The sequence below is a fragment of the Rhododendron vialii genome, chromosome 3a, assembly GCF_030253575.1.
Source record: "Rhododendron vialii isolate Sample 1 chromosome 3a, ASM3025357v1".
Classification (NCBI taxonomy): domain Eukaryota; kingdom Viridiplantae; phylum Streptophyta; class Magnoliopsida; order Ericales; family Ericaceae; genus Rhododendron; species Rhododendron vialii.
Genome location: NC_080559.1, coordinates 5923217 through 5935826, shown reverse-complemented (window position 1 = coordinate 5935826; position 12610 = coordinate 5923217). Strand labels below are relative to the sequence as shown.

The 12610-nt window shown below is 38.8% G+C and overlaps 2 protein-coding genes across 2 annotated transcripts; one reads left to right on the top strand and one right to left on the bottom strand.

Moving 5' to 3' along the window:
• Positions 1-518: 518 nt before the first annotated feature.
• On the top strand, positions 519-6219 carry LOC131319267 (probable arabinosyltransferase ARAD1). The gene is made up of 2 exons (XM_058349452.1): positions 519-2361; positions 5489-6219. The coding sequence occupies exons 1-2, from the start codon at positions 1420-1422 to the stop codon at positions 6044-6046; spliced, it is 1500 nt and encodes a 499-aa protein (XP_058205435.1). The 5' UTR covers positions 519-1419; the 3' UTR covers positions 6047-6219.
• A 5142-nt stretch (positions 6220-11361) lies between these two features.
• On the bottom strand, positions 11362-12108 carry LOC131319274 (mini zinc finger protein 1-like). The gene has a single exon (XM_058349461.1). It carries the CDS (start codon positions 11986-11988, stop codon positions 11575-11577), a length of 414 nt encoding a protein of 137 aa, XP_058205444.1. The 5' UTR covers positions 11989-12108; the 3' UTR covers positions 11362-11574.
• Positions 12109-12610: the final 502 nt, after the last annotated feature.

Below are 12610 nucleotides of genomic sequence, written 5' to 3'. Positions count from 1 at the left end.
AAATAATTTTTCTACCAATATGAATCTTGTTTAATAAATCTCATCAAGATCTTTAATACAGTGCAAAAAAAATTAAAAAATTATTTTTCATTTACATTATTTTTGAGTTTGAAAATGTGAAATAAACTGCTTATTTTTTAAGAAAGTTTCTGGAACAGGGCCTTAGAACTTTTTTTGTTCTGTTCTTATTTGTATTTTTTTCGCGTTTGTTATTTTTGCACCTCACTTTTTTGATTTTATTATTCGTATTGTCAAGACAAATCGAAAAAGTAAATTTTTTACTTTTACTAAAGTATTTTGGGAAATAACCTTTTTTTAGCAAAAAGAAAATCAAATTAAAAAATGATTATTTTCTAAAATATTTGGATAAAAGTATTTTTTTTGTACTTTTTTGATTAATCTCATCGAAACGAATAATAATTCACAAAAATTTGGCACAAAACTACAAAAAAAAAATTCGAATGACAGTCAAAAAAATGCTACTAAAAGTTAAGAAAACAGCGTTTTAAAGATGGCAGCCAGAAAAAACAGAATTAGAATAAAAAAATACACAGGGAGAGAGAGAGAGAGAGAGAGAGAGAGAGAGAGAGAGAGAGAGAGAGAGACATCAAGATCCAGATGTTTGAGTGCAATGCGAGAAGTCCGCTGCCACAAAGACCCTATTTCCCCGCCACCTACGAAGCCTTCGTTCCAGAGAGAGAGAGAGAGAGAGAGAGAGAGAGAGAGAGGAAGCTGGATCAAAACAACTCTGGGTTTGTGTTTTTCTAGGTGAGTTGTCTCTTTACGTTACTTATCACACCATTCGTTCCGGCGAACCGACAACGCCTTTCCCTCTCCCTTCTCCTTCACTCTTTCTTTCATCACATCAACCTCACCTACTCTATTTCTGTTCAAAATTGGGTTCAAAACTAATCTGGGTTTTCCTCATTTCGAATATTGTTTCTGAATTTGGTTTCTTCTTCTGAATGTGGGTTAGTTGAGATTGGGTTCAAATTCACCTGGGTTTGCATTTTCTTGACATTTGGGGGATTGTTTTAGAAGTGGGTTCTTTTTCTTCTCTTGGTATTAGCATCAAGAACCAATGTAGAGAGAGAAAGAGGCATGATTCAGTTTGTGTAGCTTTGAGAGATTGAATGACTCTAAAAAACTATATTTTGATGCTCCTTTTTTGCATTTGAAAGGAAATTAGACTGTGTATGTTGGTATTCAAGAAATTAAGGTTCCAATACTTCTGTATGAGCCCTTTTAGGTAATTCTTGAGCAGCAAATGAATAGCTGGTTTCTGGTTTTGTCCATTTGATCTTTACAAGTGCTTTGGAATTTGTAAGACTGGTATTCTCTCTGTTTTATCGATTGAAACTTAAGGCTCGGTTTGGTTTCATTAGGTTGTTGAGTACAAGTTCCTTTGATATTGGGGTTATGAGTATAATGGGAGAGAGAAATGCATCTTCCATTGGGCATAAGAAGTCTTTGTTTTATTTGTTTTCAATAACATCCATCCTGTTTATATTATCTTGGTTGTTTGTGCTGCGTTCAACTGGCCATCCTTACTTCATTGACCATAATCTGTTACCCAATCACAAGCTTTTTTCTACATTTCACGGCGGGAACCTCGCAACCCGAAGTCGAAATGGTAATAATGACCCCTCAATCGCAGCAAACCCAGTCATTCTTGAAGATCAAGTGGCAGCACTGCGGGGAAGTAATATGGTGAAAGCAAATCCAGATAATAAAGCTGTCCTTAAGGTTTTTATGTATGATTTACCTCCAGAGTTTCATTTTGAGCTATTAGATTGGAAGCCTGAGGGGAAAGGTGTTTGGCCTGATATTCGAACCAAAGTCCCTGAATACCCTGGAGGATTAAACTTGCAACACAGCATAGAGTATTGGCTCACATTGGATCTCCTTGCATCAGAATTCGCTGATCCTTCTATTGCTCGTAGTGCTATAAGAGTTCACAACTCAAGTGTAGCTGATGTTGTGTTTGTCCCTTTCTTTTCTTCCTTAAGCTATAACCGGTATTCTAGGCTGAAGCCGCACCAAAAGGGTAGCACCAACAAGTTGCTTCAACAAAAGTTGGTGAAGTTCTTGGTTGCACAAGAGGAATGGAAGAGGTCAGGGGGCCGGGACCATATAGTTTTAGCCCATCACCCGAACAGCCTCTTAGACGCAAGGATGAAGCTTTGGCCTGCAACATTTATACTTTCCGATTTTGGAAGGTATCCCCCAAATGTAGCTAATGTTGACAAAGACGTCATTGCGCCGTACAAGCATGTCATCAGAACATTTGTGAATGATTCTTCTGATTTTGATAGCCGTCCAACGTTGCTTTACTTTCAAGGAGCCATATATAGGAAAGATGTAAGTGACCTTCTATCCTTAGTTATGTTCAAGTTGTTTTAGCCATTCCATACTTCATATATTTGCTTATACTGATTTCTGTTTGCCTGTTATTTCATATATCAGTAGAGCAATCTTACAATCTTCATGTCATGTTCAAAGCTTTCTAATAAAAAATGCTAGTTATCTTCTTGTCCCCGTCCCATTTATTACTATTTTGTACGCTGCTAAGTTGCAAGTTCTCTTAAGAAGGATTTGGAAAAGGCTCCAATGTCAGATTGGTGGTCTCCAGAATAAGTTTTCAAAACCTTCGGTTGCTATCTTAGTTTTGGACGAGGAAACTAGTCAACTGTTGTATCTGTTGCAGATTATTTTAGGTGTGGTGAAGGCTCAGCTAAAAGCAGGCATCTTTTGTCTTAAGAAAGACAATAATTTTAGGTCCTGTACATTTTAAAATCTCAGCCATCTTCTATTCTTCAATTTTATAGCTTCTAGGCCTTGATTCGAATAACTATTCAGGGCTTTCTTTCATTCCCTTTCCCCTCTATAGATCATCTTAAATAGCAGCTTCATTTTGCTTTTTTTGTTAGTTTACTGACATGCAGGAAAGTTATTGGTAATTGGCTGTGTTTATTCAAGGAATAGTACACTTAATGATTGACACATCTATGCTTGTTCGAGAGGATGAGTCGTTGCACTCGTGCATCAGTCCACTCAGCAAGTCACTGAGAATGTTGTTTAGGTGATAATTAAGAGTGAAACGTCGTAACTTTGCCATTGTATGTCGCTTATCTTGAATATTGAGGTTTCAGGGTAACTCAAAAAGGGTTATGTCCCCGTATTTAAATCATAGCTGTGATGGTTGAACACCACAAGTCACACTTAACTTTGGCATACTAATCGGGCCCAAATCCGTGGTTTTTAACCATGGCAAAGATTTCCATAAGAGCACTTCACTGGTTTGTTGGCGATGAAGGTTTTTCTTTTGGGAACTGTAGAGGTTGTTTCTTTTGTGAATTGTACTAGTTACAAGAAGACGCCTCTGAGGCTAGGTAGTTGCTTCTATCCTTTCTGCATTGGGAATTGTGACATACATAGATTCAAGGTCCACATCCCTTGGAGGGGAAGAAAAGCGATGCCTCCAAGGTTAAGTAGGTGGTTTTTGGCCTTGGGCATTGTGAATTAGCAGTGACAAGGATTCAAGGTCTGCATCCTTTTGAATGACAGTGGTATATGCCTTGTCTGTAAGGCTGCAAACGATCCGAGCCGCTCGCGAGCGGCTCGGAGCTCGGCTCGACAACGGCTTGGCTCGGCTCGGTTCGAGACACAAATGAACGAGCTTGAGCTCGAGTCCTAGGCTCGTTTCATAAACGAGCCGAGCTCGAGCTAGTCGAACGAATTGGCTCGCGAGCTCAACTATATTATATATATATATATATATCGGAACGGTTCAATGGACACCCTAAAAAAACACCCAAAAAAACACCCATAATCTCATTCTCATAGTTCCCGATCAAATTTTTATGATCCGAACCGTTCAATGTGTGCAGAATGTGATTTTAAGGGTGCCCGCGAGAAATTAGCAAAAAAAATGACCGGGAAAGGTTTGATTTAAGCAGTTTTTATTTGAACCGTTCAATAAAAAACCGTTCGAAACTGTTCGGATCAAGCCCTTCCCGGTCATTTTTTTTGCTGATTTCTCACGGGTACCCTTAAAATCACGTTCTGATCACATTGAGCGGCTCGGATCATCAAAATTTGATCGGGAGCTATGGGGTGTTTTTTTAGGTGTTTTTTTAGGTGTCCCCGGAACCGCCCCGTGTATATATATATATATATATATATATATATATATATTACATATTTATATTTATTTATATATATTTGTTTCATAAACGAGCCGAGCTCGAGCTCTGTAAATACATCTCGAGCCGAGCTCGAGCCAACTAAATTTTTGGCAAGCCGAGCTCGAACACTCTAAAACTCGGCTCGGCTCGGCTCATTTGCAGCCCTACTTGTCTGTAGCAGCCTTCAATGGTTAGAAGTGATATTTACCCAACAAGTCATGGACAATTCATATGACACTAAGGTAACATGGATTGGTCGCTGATAATAATATTAGGTTAGAGCAGTCATGTTGCGATTGCTCTAAAAATGTGATATTTGACTTAGTCATGAGTAGGGAAAGATAAACTGTTCACAGTAGAGCAGTATGAAGATTGGTTGCTCCGTCTAAGATGTGGTTTTGTTTGTTTCTTGACCCCATACATGGTACTGCAATAGTGTTGTTGTAGCCCAGCAAATGGCTGTTTGCATGTGCAGAACTGATGTGTCCTATCTTGGATACTTGTGATGTCTCGCAATTTCATTTTGGAGCCTGGAGGCTTAACCTTAATTTTAACCATGTCTTTTTTTTTTCACTTCTGTAGAAGTCCTCTTTAACTGTCTTTTGTGTGGGGATAAGATTTTGTTTGCTACAGGGTTGCTGTTCTTTTCCCAATATTTTGAAGGGGCATACTCGGTCACTCTTTACTGAAATGGCCTTTTGGTTACAAGTACCTCGAGGGAGATGGTACAGGGAGAATTTTAATCTATGTCAAACTATTCTTTACACTTTGGTCATTTGGCTTTTGACATCTTTTTCGAGTTTAAGCCCTGATACCGTAGTTGACTTTGATTGGAAGAGTCAAAAGGATTATGTTGCAAATCGAAATGTGAATCTGGGGATCTCTTCTTTTTGTTCTAAGTTTGTGTCTGACTTCAGGGTGTTAGCTGATTCTTTCTTAGTGGATGAATAATGAACCAGGTAATTTGTCGGTGCTTGCGATGAAAACATTCTAACATAATCAATGCTAACATGATGTCCGTATGAATCTCTGATATCTAACTGATATGTCAACTTTGCAGCTGAGTACTGTCCACTGTCCTTCATTGCCAACAATCTGTGTACATCTCTGATATACTGAAATGTCCACTTTGAGGCCGAGTACTTTCTACTGGCCTTTTATGCTGTTCACCATTTCCTTTTATGAAATCCACAGGATAGTTATGGGATTGTGGTAGAAGGATTTCTCTCTGTATGTAATGAAAAGGTAGCTTTACTATGAAACAATCCTGTTTCCTTAACTCTTAAATTTCTCACATTCAGGGTGGATTCGCACGACAAGAATTGTTCTACCTTTTAAAAGATGAAAAAGACGTACATTTCTCATTTGGAACTGTCCTAAAAGATGGGATCCGTAGAGCCACCCAGGGAATGCACTCCTCCAAGTTCTGCCTCAACATAGCCGGAGACACTCCCTCATCAAACCGCCTCTTTGATGCCATTGCTAGCCATTGTGTCCCTGTTATTATCAGCGATGACATTGAGCTCCCTTATGAAGATGTCCTCGACTACTCAGAGTTCTGTGTATTTGTCCGTACTTCAGATGCCGTCAAGGAAAAATTCCTCATCAATCTCATTCGAAGCATAGGGAGAGATGATTGGACCCGTATGTGGGCCAGACTGAAAGAGGTTGAAAATTTGTTTGAGTTTCAATACCCCTCAAAGGAGGGCGATGCCGTTCAAATGATATGGCAGGCTGTGGCACGGAAGGTTCCAGCTATCAGAATGAAGATTCACAAATCTAGGCGATTTTCTCGTTACAATCCCCTTAGAAATAGAAAGCCAAGGTCTCTTCCAATTCCAATTAATTTTTCTAAGTGAGGATAATACAGATTTTCTTTCTTTTGGTAGGTGACAAAATCAGTTACATAGCTTGAGGAAGGTGAAGCTGGAGTAGAATTTCCTGCAGATTTTGGAACTAGTGTGTAGTGCATTGTAAAAAGAAAAACAATGGAGGGGAAAAGGAAGAAATAAAATTATTTTTTAGGAGTTTAGCTGCCAATTGGGAGGAAATACTTTACTGTTGTATTGATTCATTCTTTCTTTGTTTGTTTGTTAGGGCTTTTTTTTTCTTGCTATAAGCAGAAGTTTGTAAAGCAACAAGCATCATGACCAGAGGTGTCAAATGGGCGATGATGTGCCGGCCTAGCCCGTTTATTTCCTCATCCAGCCTGTTTCGTGCCCATTTATTAAACATGTCATTGCACACCATGTTAGAAAGCTCGAGGCCCGGGTTCGCTCAAGACACAAGTAGTGTCGTTCCGTGTTTGTGCTTGTGTTGCGGTGAGTTTGTGTCGGGTCTTGTAAAACCAAAAAAATAGAAAAGAAAAAGTACAAAAAAAGCAGTGAGCAAACCAATTTCTATTTCTTTAATCCTTTTCTTTTGGGGATTATGTTGTTGGGATGTTTTTATTTTATTTTATTTTATATATAGGAGGAGAGGTGCTTAATTTGTTACTAGGAAATTTTTTGAATAAGGTGCAGTCGTGCAGATTTTATGCATTTTAGTTCGTTTTTTATTTTGTTTGTCTTGGAACTTTGGGACTGCACATGATCATATTCATATTCAATTTTTTGGAACTTTGGCATAAAATAACATCTCACCATATAAAAGATGCATGCCCTATACACGAGAAGTTTTTGGGTGCCGGGCGGTACTACTCACGTGGTATTCTGTCGCCGATTTCAACCATTCAAATGTGTTTTAGATTTTGACCAAAAAAAAAAAGAAGTGTTGTAGACAGTCTGATTTTAGAGAGAGAAAAAGAGGAGAGAGAGTGGTCGGATGAGGAGAGATAGAGGGAATAAATCTAAACCGTCCAAAATACGTTTGGACGGCTGAAATTACCGACAGATACCGCTCGGCCCCAAAAATTTCTCCCTATACACAAGTGGGGGACTACCCCGAATCCCTATACATAATGCTTTTTGGGGGGTTAACTTAGAGAAGAAATTGTGTGGATAGGATGTAGCCATGGCCTATACACTTCGCATTCTGGATCAGTAAATTCATTAAATCTGGATTCAGTAAATTTTTGCTATGACTTCGAATGCGTCAAAAGCTTACGTTTGATAGGAGTGCCTCAACTTTATTAATGTAATTGAGCGAGCGTACTTGCGGTAGCTGTGGATATATATATTTTACCTTCAAAATTTATATTCTCGATTTCGGATTTTAGCATAAGCATATAAACATGTTTACTATAGCTGTAGGGTCGGTACCACATTTTGAATTCTGTGTGACGTGTCACTGTTAAAAAGTAGAATGTTACATGACATATGGGACACAGCCTTGCAATTGTTTCAAGTTTTTCCTTAAAGAGGATTTCCATGATCAGCCCACTATCAACACCCACTTACGAGTTGCGTCACATATTTTCGCTAAAATCCTGCATGACATATGGCTTATCACGTGACGGTATTCTCGGACTATTTAATAATTATTCCTTGTACTATTACTTCAGTTTTTCCGAAGATCTACGCAAGAAACAAGTAATTTAAATGGACACTAACAACTAAACGAGCCGTAAACAAACCGAGCCGAGCCTAGCTTTGTCGAGCTCGAGCTCGGCCCGAGCCTTAACGAGCCGAGCTTAGTCATTTACTAAACGAGCCTCTTTAATCGAGTTGAGCCTCCCTTAACTAGCTGAGCTTTTGTCAAACAAACCGAGTCAAGCTCGTGAGCTGCTCGATTTGTTTACCACCTTAGGGGCCAGTTGTTGAAATGGCTGAGGTTTGTGTGATGGCTATTAACTGCAACCTCCCTTTTAGGTGAATGACGTTTTTTTCCTTGCAATCAGGCATGCCCATAGGAGGGAAAGATCTCAGTTTCTTCCAGTACTGTACTTCAATCAATTTAAGTACTATAGCAAACTAGATCTCATGCCTGAATTAAGTACTGTACTGTACTTCAATCAATTAGTTTCTTCTTCAGATTCGTATTGTCACTTCTTGTACACCTGGCTCTCATGTGATCCAGTGATGGACAATGACAAGGAGCGCGCAGTGGGGTCACGTACGATGGCAGGAGTATCGTATAATACGTAACGAAAATCGGGCGTGGCGGTGGTTATGGGTTTCGAAATTTATTTCTTGGTTCCAATGCGCTCTTAAAGTGGTCGCACTCGCATGCAATTGTCAAGTATCGACCGTACGTGAAACATCAAAACAGGGCGATGCGTATTTGACTTTGCTGATACCGAGCAAAAAAAAAAAAACTGACTTTGCTGATACACTTAATTACAAAGTTTGTAACGGTATCAGAAAACTGATAAACCAATACATAGCATTCGGCATATGCTACGTAGGGCCGCGATTTAAAACCTTAGCTCGAGGCTGGACCAACACTTTATAGCGAAAACAATCTACCCCTCAGGCCTTCGGATCAGTACTGGTAATATTTTTGGGAGAGGGACTGTACCTAAGAATGAGTAGGGACAAAGTTTCCGAACACCTTTTATCACAATTATAAGCAAATGAAGGGACCTAATCAGCAATTAAATCCAGCTACTTTAGAGGAGCTCCAAAAAAGTGTTATTGATTATTGGCCTTGTGCATTAAAAGAACGGAAGAATTAGCTAGCTTCTGAAAAGGACTTGGTCTAAAAACTCAAATCAGCTACTTTGGGCACTTTTTCTTGGAAGAGCAAGAAATAATACAGCCGGCTAAATTTAATAAGCGACCTAATTAATGCAACTAGGGAGCAAATACATATCACATCGACAAATATATATACCCATATCATCAAGAGTAACATTATGCGGTGAAATAAGCCATAGGATATGTCAATGAGCTTTGATAAGACGAGACGATGCCGGAGACCAAGGACAAAACCAGGATTCAAATCTGCCCTGGGCTAATCCGAAATATATGTGTGTATATATATATATATATATATATATATATATATATATATGAACCAATTTTTTTTATAATTAATGTTCAGCATATTTGTACATAAATATGGCAATATTCAAAAATAAACAAAAAAAAGTATAAAAAATATACACTATTGAAGTTGTACCCTACAGAACCATGATTCGAATCTGCCCTGGGTTGAGCCGAAGTATATATATGAACCAATTTTTTTTATAATTAATGTTTAGCAAATTTGTACATAAATATGGTAATATTAAAAAATAAACAAAAATAAAGTATAAAAAACATACATTATTGAAGTTGTACCCTACTGAAGTTGTGTCCTACGTATGTTGTTTCAGAGAGCAGAATTTAATTTTTATCAAATTTGAGTCGATATCTTCAACAAGATCCCTTTCAACATAGATAATCATAGAATGAGGTGGACTAAAAATTTAATGTGCTAAAATTATACATATAAATTTGTTTAGTATTATTTTGAAGTCCACCTGGACTATAGGCTTATAGCCCAGCCCACATTGGCTTTAGTTCCGCCCTTACCAGAGGCACATGCATATACAATGTCGATGAGTAGCTGTTACAGTAGTTCGACGGACCGGTAGCTACTTTGATAGACCTCTTGATATATAACATTAATTGAGTGTACTTGTTAAAGGTATTATACCTATAACCTAATTCCAACGACATTGTTGGATCTTCCATTTCGACTTCAGCCAATTGATTGGTCTTTGCATTTTGTTGGGAAAGAAAAGGAAGAAGAATTAATTAAATGCTTCAACTTCCATGGATATAGTGTTAATTTCCTTAATTAGAACATGCAAGCTTAGGAGTCCTGCAAATTCGTTTCAACCGCTTCCAAAGCTCAATTTTAATGTTGCGGATGGGACGTCGTTCCATTTATGCTAAGTACTTTAAACACCTACTACTCAGTACTCATGCTGTACTTATAATTAATGCCACATCTGCCTATCTCGTTCTCTTTTTTCTCTCCTTTCCAAATTAATGATATCACATGTTAGAGGGCCCCTCCGTAAATAAATTTTTTATTTACGGAGGCCAATTTAGTTCGACCGTTCAAAAGTGTTTTGGACGATTCAGATTAAAGACAGACTGTTAACGTCGATTCTCGATTATTGGTTGCCAAGATGAGATCCGAACTGTCAGATATACAATTCGACGGCTTTTGCACAGAACCAACCCAAAGTCCGAAACTACCACCGGGTAATCGGTTGCCCAATTAATCTTCGATCTCCTCCGAGTAATCTGCCTCCACTATTCTCAAATTTCGAACGTGTCCCAATCTTCTCGTTGCCATCCTCCATTGTAGAAGAAAACCCAGACGGCCAATAAGATGACGATTTCTACATGGCCCGGATTCGAAAAGTGCCTTATCTATCTTAAATATTTGAATTCATTTTTTCTTGATTTATTCTGTTTTAATGAATCGATTGGTGCGTGCGAAACAATATGAGCAGATTTGAATTATGGTTAGAAATAAGCGTGTACCAATAAACATGGTATATTAAATAGTGCCAGAGTTAAAATGATAAAGATTAACAATCACCCTTGAATCATGGTAAAAAATAAGTACATCACATCAAATATAGTAAAATGGATCTGATGACACTACTATGGTTCGATCTTCACTACCATGTTTTCTTGTAAGCTATGATTGTATGGTAAAATTTGTTTTTTTTTGAAAATTTCCATGTTTGTTTGATATGCTTTTGTTATTGTTACAGGAGTCACAGCATGATTGAGTAAGATGGCTAGTGGGCTGGATTTGTGTGTATCTACAAATTGTGATAAAAATCAAGTGATATAGTTATCATGATAAATTTTGTACCAATGTAACTTTTTCTAGGTATCATGGTAAAAATATTTGGGTTTGGGGACATGTTGGCTTGCCCCAGGGTCAATTATGTTTGGGTTCCTTGTTCTATGTTATTGCTATTGTTTGATTTTTCTTCGGCCGACTCCTTGCCATGTGCGCATGATTTTTGTATCTTCTTCGAGTTCAGAGTGGTATATGACTGTCGGTGGTAATCTCTCTCTCTCTCTCTCTCTCTCTCTCTCTCTCTCTCTCTCTCTCTCTCTCTCTCTCTCTCTCTCTCTCTCTCTCTCTCTCTCTCTCTCTCTCTCTCTCCAAGTATTAAGAGTCGGACATCATGTAACTCAAAAAATTTCTCCAACAAACATTTCTTCAAGCAACTGGCCGGAGTGTTAGCTAAATAGTATACAACATGTACTCCAGTGTATCTGACAGAGATTCAAAGCTCATTAATTAAAACTACCAATCCTGATTTCTGCAGAGAAGAAAAAAGACGAACATTCCTTTAAGCACCACCCTCGTACGTATCATGCCCTCGACCTAAAACATCACTTCCTGTAACTTATTTCAGACTACTTATTTCACATCTGTAGTAGTACTATATAATATGCATTAGATTTCTCAATCTAATTGATTAGAATTATTTAGTAGTAGCAGAAATGGCAGAACAATCACAGTAGCAATCATTAATGCTCTCAACCTCCTTCCTATGGAAATTCCTATGGCAGCTACAAGCAGCACACTTGAAAGCCGCCGCGGTTCCTTCCTCCCCGGCTGGCATGAACTCCCGGCACCCGTCCACAGCGTGCCCGCCGATGCTCGCCGCATGGTTCTTCCTGCACTCCTTGTACCTCACCCCCATGGTCTTCTCCTTCAGAACACCATTTGTGCCGACCGAGACCTCCTTGATTTCTTCTTTCGTGAGCTGCTTCATGTGGTCGAGCTCGCGGTCGTCATCGCAGTCAGCCGGGGATACAAGGGCAGATCTAGAAGTTGCTGTTCTGAGTCTCTTGTTAAATTTGCTACTACTATTAGCCGCAGAATTGGTTGTCATATGGAGGAGAAAGGAGGGTAGAGGAAGAGTCCATTTCCAACGTCATATATTTATATAAGGTAGATATAGTATATTTTAAGGCCGCCTTAGTATGAAAATGTAGGTAGGTTTGTTTGTTGTTGGTTGCAAGTTAATGATGCCTAGGTCTCCTTTTTGACTTGTTACACGATGAGTCTCCCTATTTCTCACTCAAGAATATTGCATGCAGCCAAAGTAAACGGTACACACACACATCTCTATTATAATACAGAAGGGTGTGGGGACAAGTTGTTGCAACGGTTCAGATTTGTTTGATCCAAGGGTTAAGATGCATTTTTTTCACATTTTATGAAAGTATCCATATTTACCCATCATATTACATAAATGACATCTGTTGTCTAAGAGGAAAAAAATATCAGAATTCAAATTTCACAGCTCTCTCTCCCTTTCTCTCTCCGTGTGTGTGAAAACAAAAAAGAGGGAAAGCAATTCTCCTTGCTTCCTTTCTACGAGACCTTTCCTCCCGTATGGGTTGACTGTCTTTTGGGAAGAGGCTCCCCCCTTGGACTGCCGAGCACTGGGACCGTCCACCGTCCACTCCTCTTCGACAGTCAAATCCCTCGAGAGAAATCAAATCGGGAGA

Coding starts and splice junctions, on each gene's coding strand:
- LOC131319267 (XM_058349452.1), top strand. CDS start 1,420: ATGAGTATAATGGGAGAGAGAAATGCATCTTCCATTGGGCATAAGAAG. Junction 2,362..5,488: donor GAGCCATATATAGGAAAGAT/GTAAGTGACCTT, acceptor TCTCACATTCAG/GGTGGATTCGCACGACAAGA.
- LOC131319274 (XM_058349461.1), bottom strand. CDS start 11,988: ATGACAACCAATTCTGCGGCTAATAGTAGTAGCAAATTTAACAAGAGA.